General features: G+C 40.9%; 2 protein-coding genes across 5 annotated transcripts in view; both read left to right on the top strand.

The window, feature by feature from the left end:
* Positions 1 to 977: 977 nt before the first annotated feature.
* CETN1 (centrin 1) lies at positions 978 to 1,731 on the top strand. The gene has a single exon (XM_072828974.1). The coding sequence runs from the start codon at positions 1,038 to 1,040 to the stop codon at positions 1,554 to 1,556; it is 519 nt and encodes a 172-aa protein (XP_072685075.1). The 5' UTR covers positions 978 to 1,037; the 3' UTR covers positions 1,557 to 1,731.
* Positions 1,732 to 1,872: 141 nt separating this feature from the next.
* The window catches only part of CLUL1 (clusterin like 1), a 51,422-nt gene continuing 37,358 nt past the window's right edge, over positions 1,873 to 15,936 (top strand). For 2 of the 4 annotated variants that reach the window (XM_072828968.1, XM_072828969.1), the window contains exons 1-2: positions 1,873 to 4,091; positions 14,067 to 14,215. In XM_072828968.1, coding sequence (XP_072685069.1) covers positions 14,205 to 14,215 — 11 coding nt within the window. In that variant the 5' untranslated portion in view covers positions 1,873 to 4,091; positions 14,067 to 14,204. The remainder of the gene's footprint in view (positions 4,092 to 14,066; positions 14,216 to 15,936) is intronic. The other 2 variants (XM_072828972.1, XM_072828973.1) reach the window with 2 other exon arrangements.

The raw sequence follows: 15,936 nt of genomic DNA, 5'->3' as shown, positions 1-15,936 counted from the left end.
ACTTAAAAAGCTCCCAATTTTCTCTTGCCCCTTTGTTCTCAGGAAGCAATTTCTAGTTCCAACATGTACTGCAAGGTAAGCTTCCAGTTCCACTGCCAAAGTAGGGCAATCAGAGTGGGGGTTTCAGCACAGCACGCACAAGATAACAAAGTGAGAGTAATACACTGCTAGTCTTTAAAAAATACCAGAAAATAGTACTTGAACCCCCCTCCAAAAGAAAAGCCTAGTGAATGAAATGAAGACTGTTATTTGATCGTAATTATGATCGAGTATGTAAGATTGAAACACTGAAAGTTAATCATACATTTGAATAATACATTTCATATTTATTTCAACCTATGCTGAATCAGCCAATGAAATTTCACTATTTTGAGCATAATGTCAGGAGACAAACTTCTACAAATTTTATACGTAACGTTTTCCATTTTATGTTTTCCATTTATGACAAGTTGAACACATGCTGTGACTTAATATCGTCTCTCCTTCTTCCCCACATTTAATGCCAAGGGATCAAGCTCCATCTTATCCTAAATTTAGCTTTAGGTAACCTCAGACTAAGAGAGGACCTGTTGTTGTTGTTGTTTAACTCCAAGAGGGTTTTTTGTTTTGCTTGTCCGTTTGTTAATTTTAATTTGTATGGAAAAGGAAGAGAAGGACTTCCAAATAACACTATAAACCTGGCCCTCTGGATGCTTGCAAATGCGCTAGCCAGAACAGCAAGTGGCAATGCACCGTGGAAGGCAACTGTGGCTACCGGCACTTCTTGCCAGCCCACGTCTCAGCTCGTGGAAACTGGGTGATAATAGAGGGAACCGTGGGGTGCAACATGGATAAGATCTCGCAGACAGCGCGGGTGGGCGGGTGGGCGGCAGCGAGCCAGGCCTCCCTGCAGAGCGCAAGGGGAAGCTCTGGGACGCGCGAGGAGGTCCCGCGCCTGCGCTCTAAGTGGGGTCGCGCCTGCGCTCTAAGTGGGGTCCCGTCTGCGCAAGCGCAGTGACTGCGGTGGTGCCGTTGAAGGGAACAACTGCCCGAGGAGGATGGCTTCCGGCTTCAAGAAGTCAAACGTGGCCTCTACCAGTCAGAAGAGAAAGGTGGGCCCTAAGCCCGAGCTCACTGAAGATCAGAAGCAAGAAGTTCGCGAAGCATTTGACCTCTTCGATGCCGACGGAAGTGGGACCATTGACGTGAAGGAGCTGAAGGTGGCCATGAGAGCGCTGGGCTTCGAGCCCAGGAAGGAAGAGATGAAGAAGATGATCTCCGAAGTAGACAAGGAGGGCACGGGGAAAATCAGCTTCAATGACTTTTTGGGCGTGATGACCCAGAAGATGGCCGAGAAGGACACCAAAGAAGAGATCCTGAAGGCTTTCAGGCTCTTTGATGACGATGAAACTGGCAAGATCTCTTTCAAAAACCTAAAGCGCGTGGCCGTTGAGTTAGGGGAAAATCTCACTGACGAGGAGCTACAGGAAATGATAGATGAAGCCGATCGGGATGGAGATGGCGAGGTGAACGAGGAAGAGTTTCTTCGGATCATGAAAAAAACCAACTTGTATTAAAGTCGCTTTCCTCCGCAAGCCCGTGGGGAGAAGTCGTCTGGCTTGCCGAGTTCCCTGCTTCCGTTTTGTGAGCTCTTGAGTTAGAGGACTTGCTATCCTCTTACCCCCCAGTTTGTCTAGATACTTCTATTTCCAAATTTCTGGCTCAATTATAGAATTTTAAAGATGCTTTTAATGTGAGTTTTGGTTTTTGATTCTCGAAAGCAGACCTGGAGTGCTTTAGGTTGAATAAAGAGTCCTGTCGCTTCAGTTCCTGGCTCACCTTGTGCCCCGCTTTGGTGGACAACCGTTGAACTGAAGGAAGGTAGCCTGGCTTCTTGGGACAAACAGCCATGCGATTCCCTTGTCACTTCTTTGGTGGCCTTATATTATTTTGCTTCACTTAGTATGCCCTAAATTCAAGTCATTCTTCTAGCATGATGAGGTCGAATTGGCCAGTGGGTCATCCTAGCCATTACTTTTCATTTAACCGAATGTTGGTTTGAAGGAGAACTGTGCAGCCAGTTATCGGGCTCAGGAAAGGTAGTGTTGTAAAGCATAAGCTTGCAGTTGGGTGGTGGTAAATTATGTAGTTTTGACTATTCTCTGACTTCATCACTAGCAGATGATTCTTCAATTGTGCATAAATTATGTGCTATGTATTATCCAGAGCCAGATGTATACCTGGGCTACAGAATAAAATGTAATAATGGCCCAAGCAAGGCATAGTTTCCTTAAGAGATTAAGCTAACTAATGATTTTGAGTAAATATTTACAAATATAAGATCTTAGTTTAGTAAATTGTAAAATAATACATTTTAAGCCACTCATCTGTCTTTGGAAAGATCAGCTAGCATTTTAGTTACACTGTATTATAACCTTTGTTTTATTACAAGCCAGTATCTATGTGCTAATTCTTAGAACATCTCAATTCTTGAGATACTTGATTTTCCCCCTCCATAGTTCCCCTGTACTTGATGCCAGAGCATTTGGCATGTAAGTGGTTCTCTATTTTATAGTCCCAGGAAACTATTTCACTATGGCTTGTGTATGTGTTAATACTAATTGTTCCCCGTTCTAAATTAAGCTTTTCTTGTTTTGAAATAAGAAAGCTACCCATTTGAATATCTATAAATCTGAAATTAGAGAAAATGTAAAATAATTGTGGGCAGATCATCTATTTGCTATGATGGAGGCCTAGACTAATGTTTTGATAATAGGCAACAAAACTATGAAACAGGCAAGGTATTTTGGTCACAACTAAACCTAAATTAAATCTTCATACAAAGTCCCAGTCAGATAAATGCTGAAATTCTGGAAAATTTTTCACTTGCTTTGCCAGCAATTTTACCCTTCAGAGGGTGGTAGATCTAATCAGGGAACTACTACTCTGAGCTTAATTCTCATTAACAGGGACTAATTTGTCAAAGCAGTAGTACTAGCTGAAGTGATGGGTATGTGGGCATTTGCTGTGAGAAAGAATTTTGCTGAGGTGGCTGGCACAGAGCAGGGGAACTCACCCAGGCTGCAGATGCTAACGGTTCAGGTTCAGGGTCCTGGTGTAGATTCAGGTGCGGTTGTAGGGGATACAGGTGCAATTTGGGCCAGCATCAGTCTGAAGGGCCTGACCTGAGGGCAAGGGAAGGAGTATGGCATTCTGGGAAGCAAGATTTCCTGGCATCCTCTTCACCAGAATCTTGGCCCAAGAATCTACACATGGATCAAGGTAGAAATAACCAGAAACAAAGAAAGTTGGCAGAAACTAAGAAAAAGGGTCAGAGCCTCAGCCAACTGGACTAGGTTCAGTCTTGGCTCCTATCCCAGCAGAGGATAGGAGTAAAAACCAGGAACTCGGGCTGAAGCCCAGCAGTCAGGCTGCCCAAATGCCATGGGGTCAACTGTGGAGGCTATAGCCCAGTACTTGAAAGGTTGCCCTGAGGGCACAATCCATCCCACACAAGGGAAGGGAGTTCCAGAATATTTCTGAATCCCATTTACTGTTAAGAAGAACTTCACAATGAACTATTAGTCTTGCTTCTCAATGGGCTTATACTTTAGAGGATGGAGGGGACCGGAGAATGACAAGAGCAGAACCAGACTGACATTCAAAATTGAATTTTAAGAGACATTAATCATAGATGTCTGGCTGGGTCTTAGTCTTTACATATGGCCTAGTCTTTACAAAAGTAGAACACAAGAAACTCAAAAAAAGCTTATAGATAACTTTTTGCAGATGAGGAAACATAGCTGTAGAGATTGGGAAGAACTAAAGAAGTAACTTCCACTGGACTATTACAAATGGCCCCAATAACGAAGCAGGAAGCATACCAAAGAAACCCATGCGAACTGTATAGAGACCTCATGTATAAGCCCTTGCTTTTTTTTTTTTTTAAGATTTTATTTTTTATTTAACAGAGAGCACACATAAGCAGGGGGAGTGGCGGACAGAGGGAAAGGGAGAAGCAGGCTCTTTGCTTTGCGGAGACACAGGACCCATCCCAGGACGTGGGATTGTGACCGGAGCCAAAGGCAGACGTTTAACTGACTGAGCCACCAGTAAGTCCTTGCTTTCTAATGACAACTATAGCATGAAAAGCAGAGCTTAGAGCCAAGGATGAAAATATGACTGTGTTAAGTTGGTAACAATATCAAGAAAGTGGGGCATCTGGGTGGCTCAGTTGGTTAAGCAGTTGACTCTTGATTTTGACTCAGGTCATGATCTTTGGGTCGTGGGAATCAAGTCCCACACTGGTCTCCCTGCTCAATGGGGAGTCCGTTGGAGATTGTCTGTCTTGCCCTCTGCCCCTCCCCCCCCAAATAAATCTTTAAAAAAATATATCAAGAAGGTGAATGCCCCAAATAAAAAGAGAACAGTAAAAGTGTTTTTTTTTTTTCCTTAAAAACACCTTATTTGTGTTTAAGAAGATAGTGGAAGGGATAGTTCCAACTCTTTAGATTGTTTCAGATTGGTTTTCATGGGAAATAGACTCCGAGTCTGAGGTGTATGTGCAGGAAGTTTATTCAAGTGTGTTCTCCAGATCACATGCATGGAGGAAGGAAGAAATCAGGATTAGGCGGAGGGAGAAGTTGGGCTGTGATGGCAAACAAAGAACTCAGCTGATCCCACAAGTATTCTGGAGTGAGGATGACCCTGCAGAGATGTCTCAAATTGGGACAAAGAATTTGGACCTTTAAAACTTTTCACTGATTGGTAGTCACTTTCCCCAGAAAAGCGGTATGACTTTGAACAAGGTGGCTGTCCTTGGCCAACAGCAACCCTGGGAAGGGGAACTCCGTTGCAGACTATTAGCTGTCAACACTCCCAGCGCGTGGGGGGAGGGGAGGGGTGAGGACCTTGGTTCTGATGTGTAAGGCCAGAGGGGAGATGTAGGCAGTGCTTCACAGCTTCCACTGCAGTCTACCCTTCTACTGGCTTTGTGTAAGTTCTGAGAGAAGCAAACTGAAGAGTCAGATGGATCTCTCTTCCTGAGACAATCTTACAAAAGGAATATTCAAGGGACAAACTACAGCCCCTGCTCCAGAAGCTGATCTTGAGGCCACAAATAGTTAACTTAGCTCCCTCCACTGTCCAATCTAGATTCCCCTCATCTTCGACACCTCTGTTGATGGAGGTAACTTACTGGGCAGAATGACCCAGATCCTTATTTTTGAGAAGTCTGAGCCCCCAGTCACCAGGGCCTTGTCAGGCTGTGGCTCCTGCACTTAACCCTTTACTCTCAAAAAAAATGAGTGAAAGAGCACCAAGCATATTATAGCCTATTACCTGGATGCCAAACATAGTCTTTCCATATTCTTCCTGCAGCTTCTCCTCTGGTGACCAGGATTCCTTACTTATTATGGGTGGTGATTCCTTTACTTGACTATTGCTCTCTTAGCATAAGGAATGCACCACAATTGGGTGGCATACATAGAAATTTAATAGCTTTCTTGCTGTGCCCACTGGTGGGAGCAGTCCTTCTCGAAGCCAAGTTCTCTAAATGTACATTGTCCAAGGTGGGGATATGAAGCACAAATTAAAGAGCAAATGACTGGGAATTAAGGTGAGAACTATCACCCTTAGTTTATTAGACCCATGGGCTCTGCTTAAGAGATCTCACAGCATATAATGGGTCCTTTGTTTGCAGCATATGCTGCATCCTGGAGGATGGTACCCTATCTTCACTGGCTATGATGTCCCAGCTGGCCCCTCAAAGGCATCTTCAACAGGCTTTTCCATTGCTCTATCAGCAAGAAAGCTTGTGGAATCTTTTGATCACTAGGTCCTGGACCACTAGATTCTGTGGCTATATGCCTACTCTTGTACTGCTGATGATCACTGGTCACTGCACCTCCTTCCCTGTAGAGTGGGTCCCTTGGCCCAATGTAATTTTTTTTTTAATTTTTATTTGTGTGTGAGAGAGAGACAGCACAAGCAGGGAGGAGGAGGCAGAGAGAGAAACAAACTCCCCACTGAGCAGGGAGCCCAATGTGAGGCTCAATCCAGGACCTTTAGCTCATGACCTGAGCTGAAGGCAGACACCTAACTAACTGAGCCACCCAGGAACCCCTAGTCCAATGTAATATTATGTGGGATTCCCTGTCAGTAGAATAAATACCCAGATATGGTGTTGGCTGGAGCTCTGCAAGCAGAGGCAAACTCATGACCAAAATATGTGTCTGGTCCAATCAAGATGAGTCACTAGTCTTTCCAGAGTAGAAGGGATCCAATTAGACTACTTGACATTAAGAAGCCAATTGATCTCCTTGAGAGCAGTGCTGCTCTGCAGTTGTCAACAGCTATGCTGTTGGGCTTGTGTACAGTTTCTATCTCTGCCACAATGACTACTCCATTCATGTGCCTATTGTGCCAGCACTTAGGTAGACAAGACAGAGACAAACTGATGTCAACTGACCAAGTCATCCTGTTTTCTTGGTGGTTTGGTGTTTTTTCTTTTCTATAATAGGTATTCTCAGATAGGGGAGTGATATTTAGTCTGATGTTTCCTTTTCCAGGGCATCAAAAAAAATCAGTGAACTAATTGGTCACCACTCTCTGAGTCCACATGTTTTCTAATCCCAGACCACTTCTCCTTCTACACAAAGTGGAAAACCAAGTGCACTACCAGAAATTCTGCCCTTCGGAAGGACTTCCCCTTTCTTGGTTATCTTTCTAGTCTACCTTTGAGCAGTGCTGCATTGTGTCATAGTTCACCATACCAAGCTGACCTATCCTTGAACCAAATTCAGCCTTTTTACTCTTCTAACAGCTGGTCATAAGGACCCCAAGGAGCTGAGGGAGAGGCTCTGGTGCAACTTATGACACGGGGGACTTGCTTCTCATGCAGCTTGCTTGGGCTCTTGAGCCCTGCTTGTGCCTGATCCCAGACATACCACTTCTTTTTCAAGTTTCCTACGGCAACTTGAAACTTTAATCTTCCTTCTTTTCTAATATATGTATTTGGTGCTATAGATTTCTCTATATGCATTGCTCTGGACTTATCCCCCTCATTTTGATAAGTTGCATTTATGTTTTTATCTAGTTCCAGATATGTTTTAATTTTTCTTGAGAATTCTTTGATCCATCTATTTAGAAGAATATTATTTAATCTCAAATATTTTGTGATTTTCCAGCTATGCTTCTGTTCTCTTTTCTAATTTAATCCCCTGTAGTATGAGAGCATACTTTATATATGAAATATATATGAAATATATGAAACCTATTTTTTAATGTGCTAAGGTATGTTTTTATGACCCATAATGTAAACTATCTTAGTGTATGTTCTGTTTGAGTTTGAGAAAAAATGTAATTTCCTACTGTCAGATGCAGTATTCTATAGATGTCAATTAGCACCCAGTAGATTGATGGTGCTATTGGGTTCAGCTATGTCCTTATTGATTTTCTGCCTGCTGGATCTGTTCATTTCTAATAGAGGGGTGTTGGTCTCCAAGTCTAATAGTGGATTCATCTGTTTCCCCTTGCAGTTCCATCAGTTTTTGCCTCACATTATTTTGATTCTGTATTTTTGGGCATATACATAATAAATTTTTTTGTAAGATTTTATTTATTTATTCATGAGAGACACAGAGACAGAGGCAGAGACACAAGCAGAGAGAGAAGCAGGCTCCCCGGAGGGAACCTGATGTGGAACTCCATCCGAGGATCCCAGGATCATGACCTGAGCCAAAGGTAGATGCTCAACCACTGAGCCACCAGGTGCCCTGTATAATAAGAATTTTTATGCCTTCTTGGAGATTGATCTTTTATCATTATGTAATGTCTCTCTTTATCCATGATCATTTTTCTTGTCTTCTCTGAAATTAATATAGCTTCTCCTGCTTTCTTATATTTCTACATCCCTTTACTTGTAATCTATATGTGTCTTTATTTTTAAAGTGGGTTTTTTAATAGATAGCATATTGTTAGGTATTGTTTTTCTATCCACTCTTGCCAGTCTCTGTTAATTGGTATATTTAGAACGCTCACTTTTAAAGTGATTATTGGTATAGTTGGGTTAGTATTTCCTACATTTGTTACTGTTTTCTATTTGTTGCCCCTGTCCATTCACTCATTCTTTTTCTTCCCTTCTTTTTCTGCCTTCTCTGGCTTTAATTGAGAATTTTATGATTCCATTTTATCTCCTCAGTGTATCAATTATACTCATTTTTTAAAATTCAGTGATTAACCTAGACTTTATAATATATGTTGAAGACAAATTCAAGACCATCTTCAGATAACACTATCCTGCTTCGCAGATAGTACAGATACTTTATTCCCAACTCATCCTTCTCTTCCCTTATAACATTTCTGTCATCCTTCACATTTCACTTATGTATACACTACAATCACTCTATACATTGTTATTGTTGTTGTTTTGAATATTATCTAGCAGATTAACATAAGAAAAATAAAATATTTTCTTTATCAGCATTTATTCTTTCTCTAATGCTCTTCTTTACATAGATCTGAGTTTCTGAACTAAATCACTTCCCTTCTCTTGAAGAATTTCTTTCTTATGAGACAAGCATATTGGTGACAGGTCTGCAAATTCCTTCAAATTCTGCATGTCTGAGAGATTCCTTATTTCTTCTCCGCTTTTGAAGGATGATTTCGCTGAATCCAGAAATCTAGGTTAGCGTTTCAACACTTCAAATATTTCACTCCACTTTCTTGCTTGCATACTTCCTGAAGAGAAGTCAGTGTAATTCTTATCCTTATTTCTCTAAGATGTAAGATGTTTTCCACCCCTCTGGCTTCTTTCAGGAATTTCTCTTTGTCTTTGATTTTCTGCAGCTTGAATGTGATTATTAAATATAGATTTTTGGTGTTGTCTGGGTTTCCTGAATCTGTGGTGTGTACCTGTCATTAATTTTGGAAAGTTCTCAACCATTATTATTTCCAATATTTCCTCTTTTCCTTTCTCTCTCTCTTCTAAAAATATTTTTTTATTTATTTATTTATTTATTTATTTATTTATTTATTTATTTGAGAGAGAGAGAAGCAGACTCCCTTGCTGAGCAGGGAGCCCAACATGGGGCTCCATCCCAGGATCCTAGCGTCATGACCTGAGCTGAAGGCAGACGTTTAACTGACTGAACCACCCAGGCACCCCTCCTTTCTCTCTTTTTCCTTCTGGCAGTCCCCTTAAATGTATGTTATACCTTTTGTAATTGTCCCACAGTTCTTACACATTCTGTTCTTTTTCATTATTTTTTCTCTTTATTTTTTCAGTTTTGGAAGTTTCTATTGACATATCTTCAAGCATATTCGTTCTTTCCATGTCTACATTCAGTCTGTTAATGAACCCAGGAAAGGCATTCTTCATTTCTCTTCCAGTGTTTTGATTTCTAGCATTTATTTTCAATTCTTTCCTAGAGTTCCTATTTCTCTGCTTACATACACATCATTCCTTTATGTTGTCCACTTTTTCCACTAGGATCCTTAGCATGCTTATTACTTGAAGGATGATTAGATCCTCTTGCTTGTTGGTGATGATGAGTCTTTCTATAACAATGATGGTTTTCTATCTCGTTCATCTATCAATTGTTGAGAGAGGGATGTTGTCCAATTTTAATTGTGTATTTGTTTATTTCTTTGAGTTCTGTTAGTTTTTGCTTCACATGTTTTGCAGATCTGTTGTTTGAGTACGCAGACATGTGGGATTGCTATGACTTCTTGGTGGAATGGCCCTTTCATTACTATAGAATATTTCTCTCAGTCCTTGGTAATTTTATTTGCTGTAAAGTCAAAATCATCTAATATGATTAGATTATTGTGCCTCCTTTCATTGGTGTTTGCATGATGCATCCCTTTCCATCCTTTTATTTTTTAACTTACCTATATAATTGCATTTGGATTGAATTTCTTATGGACAGCATATATTAGGTCATTTTTTTAAAAAAAGATTTTTCATTTATTCATGAGAGACACAGACAGAGAGGCAGAGACACAAGGCAGAGAGAGAAGCAGACTCCATGCAGGGAGCCCGATGTAGGACTCGATCCTGGACCCCAGGATCACACCCCAAGCCGAAGGCAGGCACCCAACCACTAAGCCACCCAGGCGTCCCTTAGATCATGTTTTTAATCTTCTCTGTCAGTATCTGTCTTTTAATTGATATATTTAGGCAATTTGTTTTTAATGTAAATATTGATATATGAGGGCTACTATTTTATTTTTTGATTCTTTTTGGGATTTTTTGTTTTTGTTTTCTTTTTCCTGCCTTCATATTGGCCACATAAACATTTTTTATTGTTTCATTTTGATTTATCTATAGTGTTTTAAACTATATTTCTTTGCTGGGCTTTTTTAGTGGTTGCTGTAGGTGTGACATTATACATATATAGCTGATCACAGTACACTGGTGTCATTGTTTTCCCAGTTCAAGTGAAGTATGAAAACATTTTCTCTCTTTACTTTATACCATGTATAAAATAATTGTCCTTCTCTTGAGAGAGAGAGCACAAGTGCACAAGCAGGGCAGGTGAGGGGGCAGAGGGAGAGGGCCAGAGAGAAACTTAAGCAGGCTCTATGCCCAGCATGGAGCCCAAAATGGGACTCAATCTCATGACCCTGAGATCATAACCTGAGCCAAAATCACGAGTTAGATACTTAACTGACTGAGCCACCCAGGAGCACCTAAAATGATTGTCTTAAATTTTTCTACATACATGTAGAATCAGATCAGTGTTATAATTTTTGCTTTAGTCATCAAATAACTTAGAAAACTAAAGAAGAGAAATAAATCTTTATTATATTCACTATATTTTTGCTTACTATATTCTTTCTTCTGGATGTTCCATGGTTCCTTCTTTGTTTGAGAACCTCCCTAGCCATTCTTTTGTGTACATCTGCTGGTGTAAATTCTCTTACTTTTTTGCCACTAAGAATGACTTCCTTTCTCCCTTCAATCCCAAAGAATATCTTCACTGGATATAGGAATCTGGGTTAACAGTTCTTTCCTGTTGGCACTTCAGTAAATGTGCAATATGCTGTCAAAATAAGAACTCAATGAAAATAAAAATGAATGTACTCCCAGACTGCATTCATAAAAATGTAACTCACCAAACAAGAAGGGAGACCCCATTTCTATGACATAAAGGACTATGCTGACTTCTGGGTATGGCATCTTAAAAATAATTGGAGAAATCAAGGCCTTTGAGAACAGTGAGATAAGTAGGGTGAGAGGATACGAAACCACATCTTAAGGGAAATGATCTAAAAGAACTAAGACTGTTTCTCCTGAAAAGAAAATGCTCTAAGGCATATGACCTCCAAAGTAATGGGACTTGTTCCATAGAGCTCCAGGGATTTCAGTGAGAAGAAATAATAAGGGAAAGAGATTTCAGCTTAATATCAGGAAGACTTAACCACCAGTCCTGCCCAAAGATGGCCTGCACTGAATAAGAAATATGTTCTTATCATAAAGGTACAGAGGCATGAGCTGAAGAATATGTTCCCAAGATGTTTCAGCTATTGATGCTGTTTCAGGCTATTGATGTAATGCTGTATTAGGCATCTCCATTTACATATGGATTCCTTGAATATAAAATGAATTGGACTGTACATAATCTTTTGACTCGCAGATTTAACAATGAAACAAAATAACTTTTCCTATATTAGACCATTTTATTACCACAGTTGTGGATGACTACTTAGAGAAAACACATCTGCCTTGCTATTGATCTTGCCTAACATGTTGATCATTCAGGGTAATGCTGTAAAGTGTGATATATGTTATTTCAAGAGTAGCCAGCACTTAAATAGGACTTGCTCCATATCACTCACTGTTTTAGGAGCCCCTACATATTCCATTACGATCTTCATTTTACAAAACAGGAAACTGAGACATGAAGAGATTAAGTAATTTGTGCAACTTTACATACTTAGTAAGTGGCAAAGGGAATATTTGAGCCTAGTCTGTCTGGCTCCTGAGTTCAGACTCAAAACTTAGTCTACCACCTTGATTCTTTTTTTTTTTTTTAAGATTTTATTTATTTATTCATGAGAGACAGAGAGAGGCAGAGACAGGCAGAGGGAGAAGCAGGCTCCCTGCAGGTAGCCTGATGTGGGACTCAATCTTGGAACCCCAAGATCATGACCTGAGCCAAAGTCAGATGCTCAACTGCTAAGCCACCCAGGCGTCCCTACCCTGATTCTTTATTTAGCTTGAATGACTTGTCAGGACCTTTCCAGTCCAACGCATGATGTCTCTTTAAAGGTCATACACCTAACCAATGGTGCTGGTGGGCTCAGAATAGTTTTGAAACCCCTATTTTGGAGATAATATTAAAACATCCAGCATATTCTTGTGAAAATTCTCAAGAGGCAAATCTAATTCCATTGAGACTGGGCTTAATTAATTTTTGGAAATAGCTTTAAGTTATTTGTATTCCTCTCTGATAACAGAGTGGCTGAAAAGGCTGGATATTATCATTTAAGGATTAAAGCAGTAGATGCCACTGAAATGATGAGCCTTATTTCTTTGAATGGTATGTAAACTGGCTTTGAAGGTACTTCCAAAAGAGAAGTATTGGAAAGGTGATGACTGATGAACGCATTATTGGAATAAGTCTCCGATCACCAAGGCAACCCAGTATTTTGAAGGAACAACACTCATTGGGAAATGTACATCTGGTGATATTGTTATTTTCAGAGTTATACATTACACAAATACATCCTTCACTTTGTAAAAGAATTGTTCTTGCATTTTACTAAGAAACAGAAAGAGAGGGGCACCTGGATGGCTCAGTGGTTGAACATCTGCCTTTGGCTCAGGTTGTGTGATCCTGGGGTCCTGGGATCAAGTCCTGCATCGGGCTCCCCGCAGGGAGCCTGCTTCTCCTTCTGCCTATGACTCTCCCTCTCTGTATGTCTCTCACGAATAAATAAATAAAAATTAAAAAAAAAAAAACAGAAAGAGGGAGGGATAAGGCCAAATAGTAGATCTCCATGCATTAAGTGCCTGAATAACACAGACCTTCCTTGAGAGATTTTCAGGAGAGAAGAGAGCCTCTGCCATCCCAAGTAGAAGGAACAAAGTCATCATATCATCTTAGGGCAGCAACAGCTTCCTGAGACAGACCTAGGATTGAAGCCTGGCACATAGTCATTTCCTAGGTAGTTTTGGGAAAAAGTACTTCTCTGACCCTTAGGATCTTCATCTGTAAAATAGGGGGGATTATATTGCCTTGTCAGGATATTGTCAGAAATAATTTATGTAAAGTGCCATGACACATAGTAGACCAATAAAGGGAAGATATTAAAAATAAATAGATGAAATATACCAAAAAAAGATAAAGTTGATAAAGAAGTACATTCTTCTCACAGAGTGCATTGACCTTAGAAGAAATGTCACGTTAAATAACAATATCTAGTGATCCAATGTTCACCATCCAGGATGACTGAGGGGAGGTTTGGGGGACTCAGTGAAGGGAGAAATATTTTTAAGTTTTATGGCCCCTTAGCAAGGGTAGGCTTGCAATTTCTGTTGGCTTCCCTTCTCTCTAGCTACCTCTTCCATCATCCAGAGTTTGTGAACCTGAGGCCCAGGGGCAGAATCTGGCTAATACAGACCCACTTGGCAGCTGTATGAGAGCTGCCTGCAGCTGTGTAGGGTGTACCTCCATGAAGCGCCCAGCCAGCAGGCAAGTGGAGGCTGAAACCCAGCCAGGACTCACTCATTAAGCCCAGCAGCACAGGGAGCAACTGCTCAGAGGGACCCTTTTACTTGGCACGTTGACACTTTTTTTTTTTTTTTCCTGCTTTATCTGCCCAGAGGGGTACTTTTTCTTTTTTTTCTAATTTGCACAAGACATTGTATATACTACTCATGGTCCTGCCGTTACACTGTTTTTCTGTTTTGTTTTTTTTGTTTTTTAACTGAGTGAGGTTGCCAACTTTGAAAAGTCAGGAATTTCAGGCAAAAATTTGTATTTCTAGCTTCTTTCGGAAACCTGAGTGTTCTCTCTACAGTAGGTCCACATTCCTTCATGACAATTTAGCTGGAGCTAAATGACCTCTGCTCCTTTCAGACCTGGCAACACCTGCTTCTCCGAAGACCTACAAGCCTATTGGGTTTCCCCGCTCCAGGTGGAGATGACCTCTGGACTAACAGATCTGACTCTGAGCCAGTGGCATGGATGCCTCCAGAGGGCAGCACTTGAGCACATATGAGTGACAGGTGAGGGATGATATCCTTTAGGACATGAGATGGTCCCCTTCTGGCTGCTTCTGCCCACTTCCCTGGAGAACCAGAGAAGCCCCTCTCAGATGAGGCAGGACAAACTCAGTGGATGTCCAGCCTCTTGGAAGGCAGAACAAAGCCACTCCCTGTCCTTACCAAGGAATGTGGAAATGCTGGTGGCCTTTTCAGAGGCTGTCAGCAAAGCTCAGGTGACCTCCTGGGCTATACCAATCTATTTCTTGTCTTTATCAAAACCGCCAGGAGGGTCAGTGCAGGGAGATAGCCTATCCCTACAAAACCATTGTTGGGTGGTGGTGGGGGAAACAGGCAGGAAATGAATCACTGTGACAGGATGTATGTGTATGAATGCTTGGGCAGTTCATGGCATTCTCAGGGCAGCTTGTGGAAATCAGCATTGGTGGAAACTCTAGAAGAGCCCCCTGATTCCAATCCATGTTCCTGATGGGCCTCGGTTAACTGATGATAATGAAACAAAGAGCTGCATACACTATTTATGGCTAGATTAAGCTGATTACTCTAGCTTACCCTACTTCCAATGTACAGATCTTACCAGTGCTCTGTATTGTTTTTCTCTCCCAGGGACTTTTCTTTGGACATTGAAAACAGAAATCCTAATAAGACCATTTTTTACCTGTCTCATTCGAGAATAAGATTTTCAAACCACCCCCAACACTTATGAAACCCCTCAGTCCCAGACTATGACTGGTGGAAGTTTCCAAAAATATGCAGCAGCACAATTACTCAGAGAGATGAGATGCTGTTACCTAATAAAAACGCCATAAATATAGAATGATGAACTACCATGGGAAATACATCGATGGAGAAGGACACATTGGAATGTGGGATTGTAAAAATCACTTAAACTTTGCGTGACCTTGAAGAAAGTCATGGTGGTATGTTTGGCCAGGTCCCTCAGATAGCATTTTGAGATATGGCTGTTTTCCAAATCTTACTGTCTAATCAGCTGAATGTAGACTCTTCCTGAGCCTTCTTCCTTGGACAGCCTGGCGTCCCTCTTGTGTCCAAGGGGTTGTCAAGTATATCTCTGTGCTCACTAACCTTTAGCAGGATCAGTTAATGAGACAATGAATTCCATGGAAGCATCTCCTTCGTAGCAATGGGGACAGAGGTGCCTCTCTTTGATAATTTAGAACAGTGGTGAGTGGAGGGTCAGATCTCCCTGGGGTGGTGTCGCGAGCTAAGAAAGTGGCCATGGCACTGCGTTCCTCTATGGTTTTCTACAGCTGTTCCAGATTTTCCATGGGCTCACCTTTAAATTAAAAGAATTTCTGCACTTTCAAGAATTTGAAAACAAAGCCATGTGTGAGAATATGAGATCCACTCATATGCCCTTTCAAGAAATAGGTTGCATTCCTTTTTCTGCACTTAAAAAAAAAACACCTCCCTCCCCCACCAGAATGCCATTTATGTAAATGATCCCAAATTAATCTTTAGCATGTGCCCATGTTGTTTTGATTTATTAAACTTTAAAAATATGCCCATTGTTCCCTTTTAACAACTTTTGGCAACTATTTCAGAAATTGAAATATATGAGCAAATTAACAAAATGAGTAGAATTACCAAGTACCTACCATTCAACAAGCACTAAAGGTCCAAATACCTCTACAGTACACAAAAAGCATCATTATAGATCTTATAGTGCTATATCAAGTTTCTTATTTAACTTCACTTTTAAT

Source organism: Canis lupus, chromosome 6 (genome assembly GCF_048164855.1).
Source record: "Canis lupus baileyi chromosome 6, mCanLup2.hap1, whole genome shotgun sequence".
NCBI classification, from domain to species: domain Eukaryota; kingdom Metazoa; phylum Chordata; class Mammalia; order Carnivora; family Canidae; genus Canis; species Canis lupus.
The sequence above is the reverse complement of the archived record's forward strand: the minus strand, read 5'-3'. Positions and strand labels throughout refer to the sequence as shown.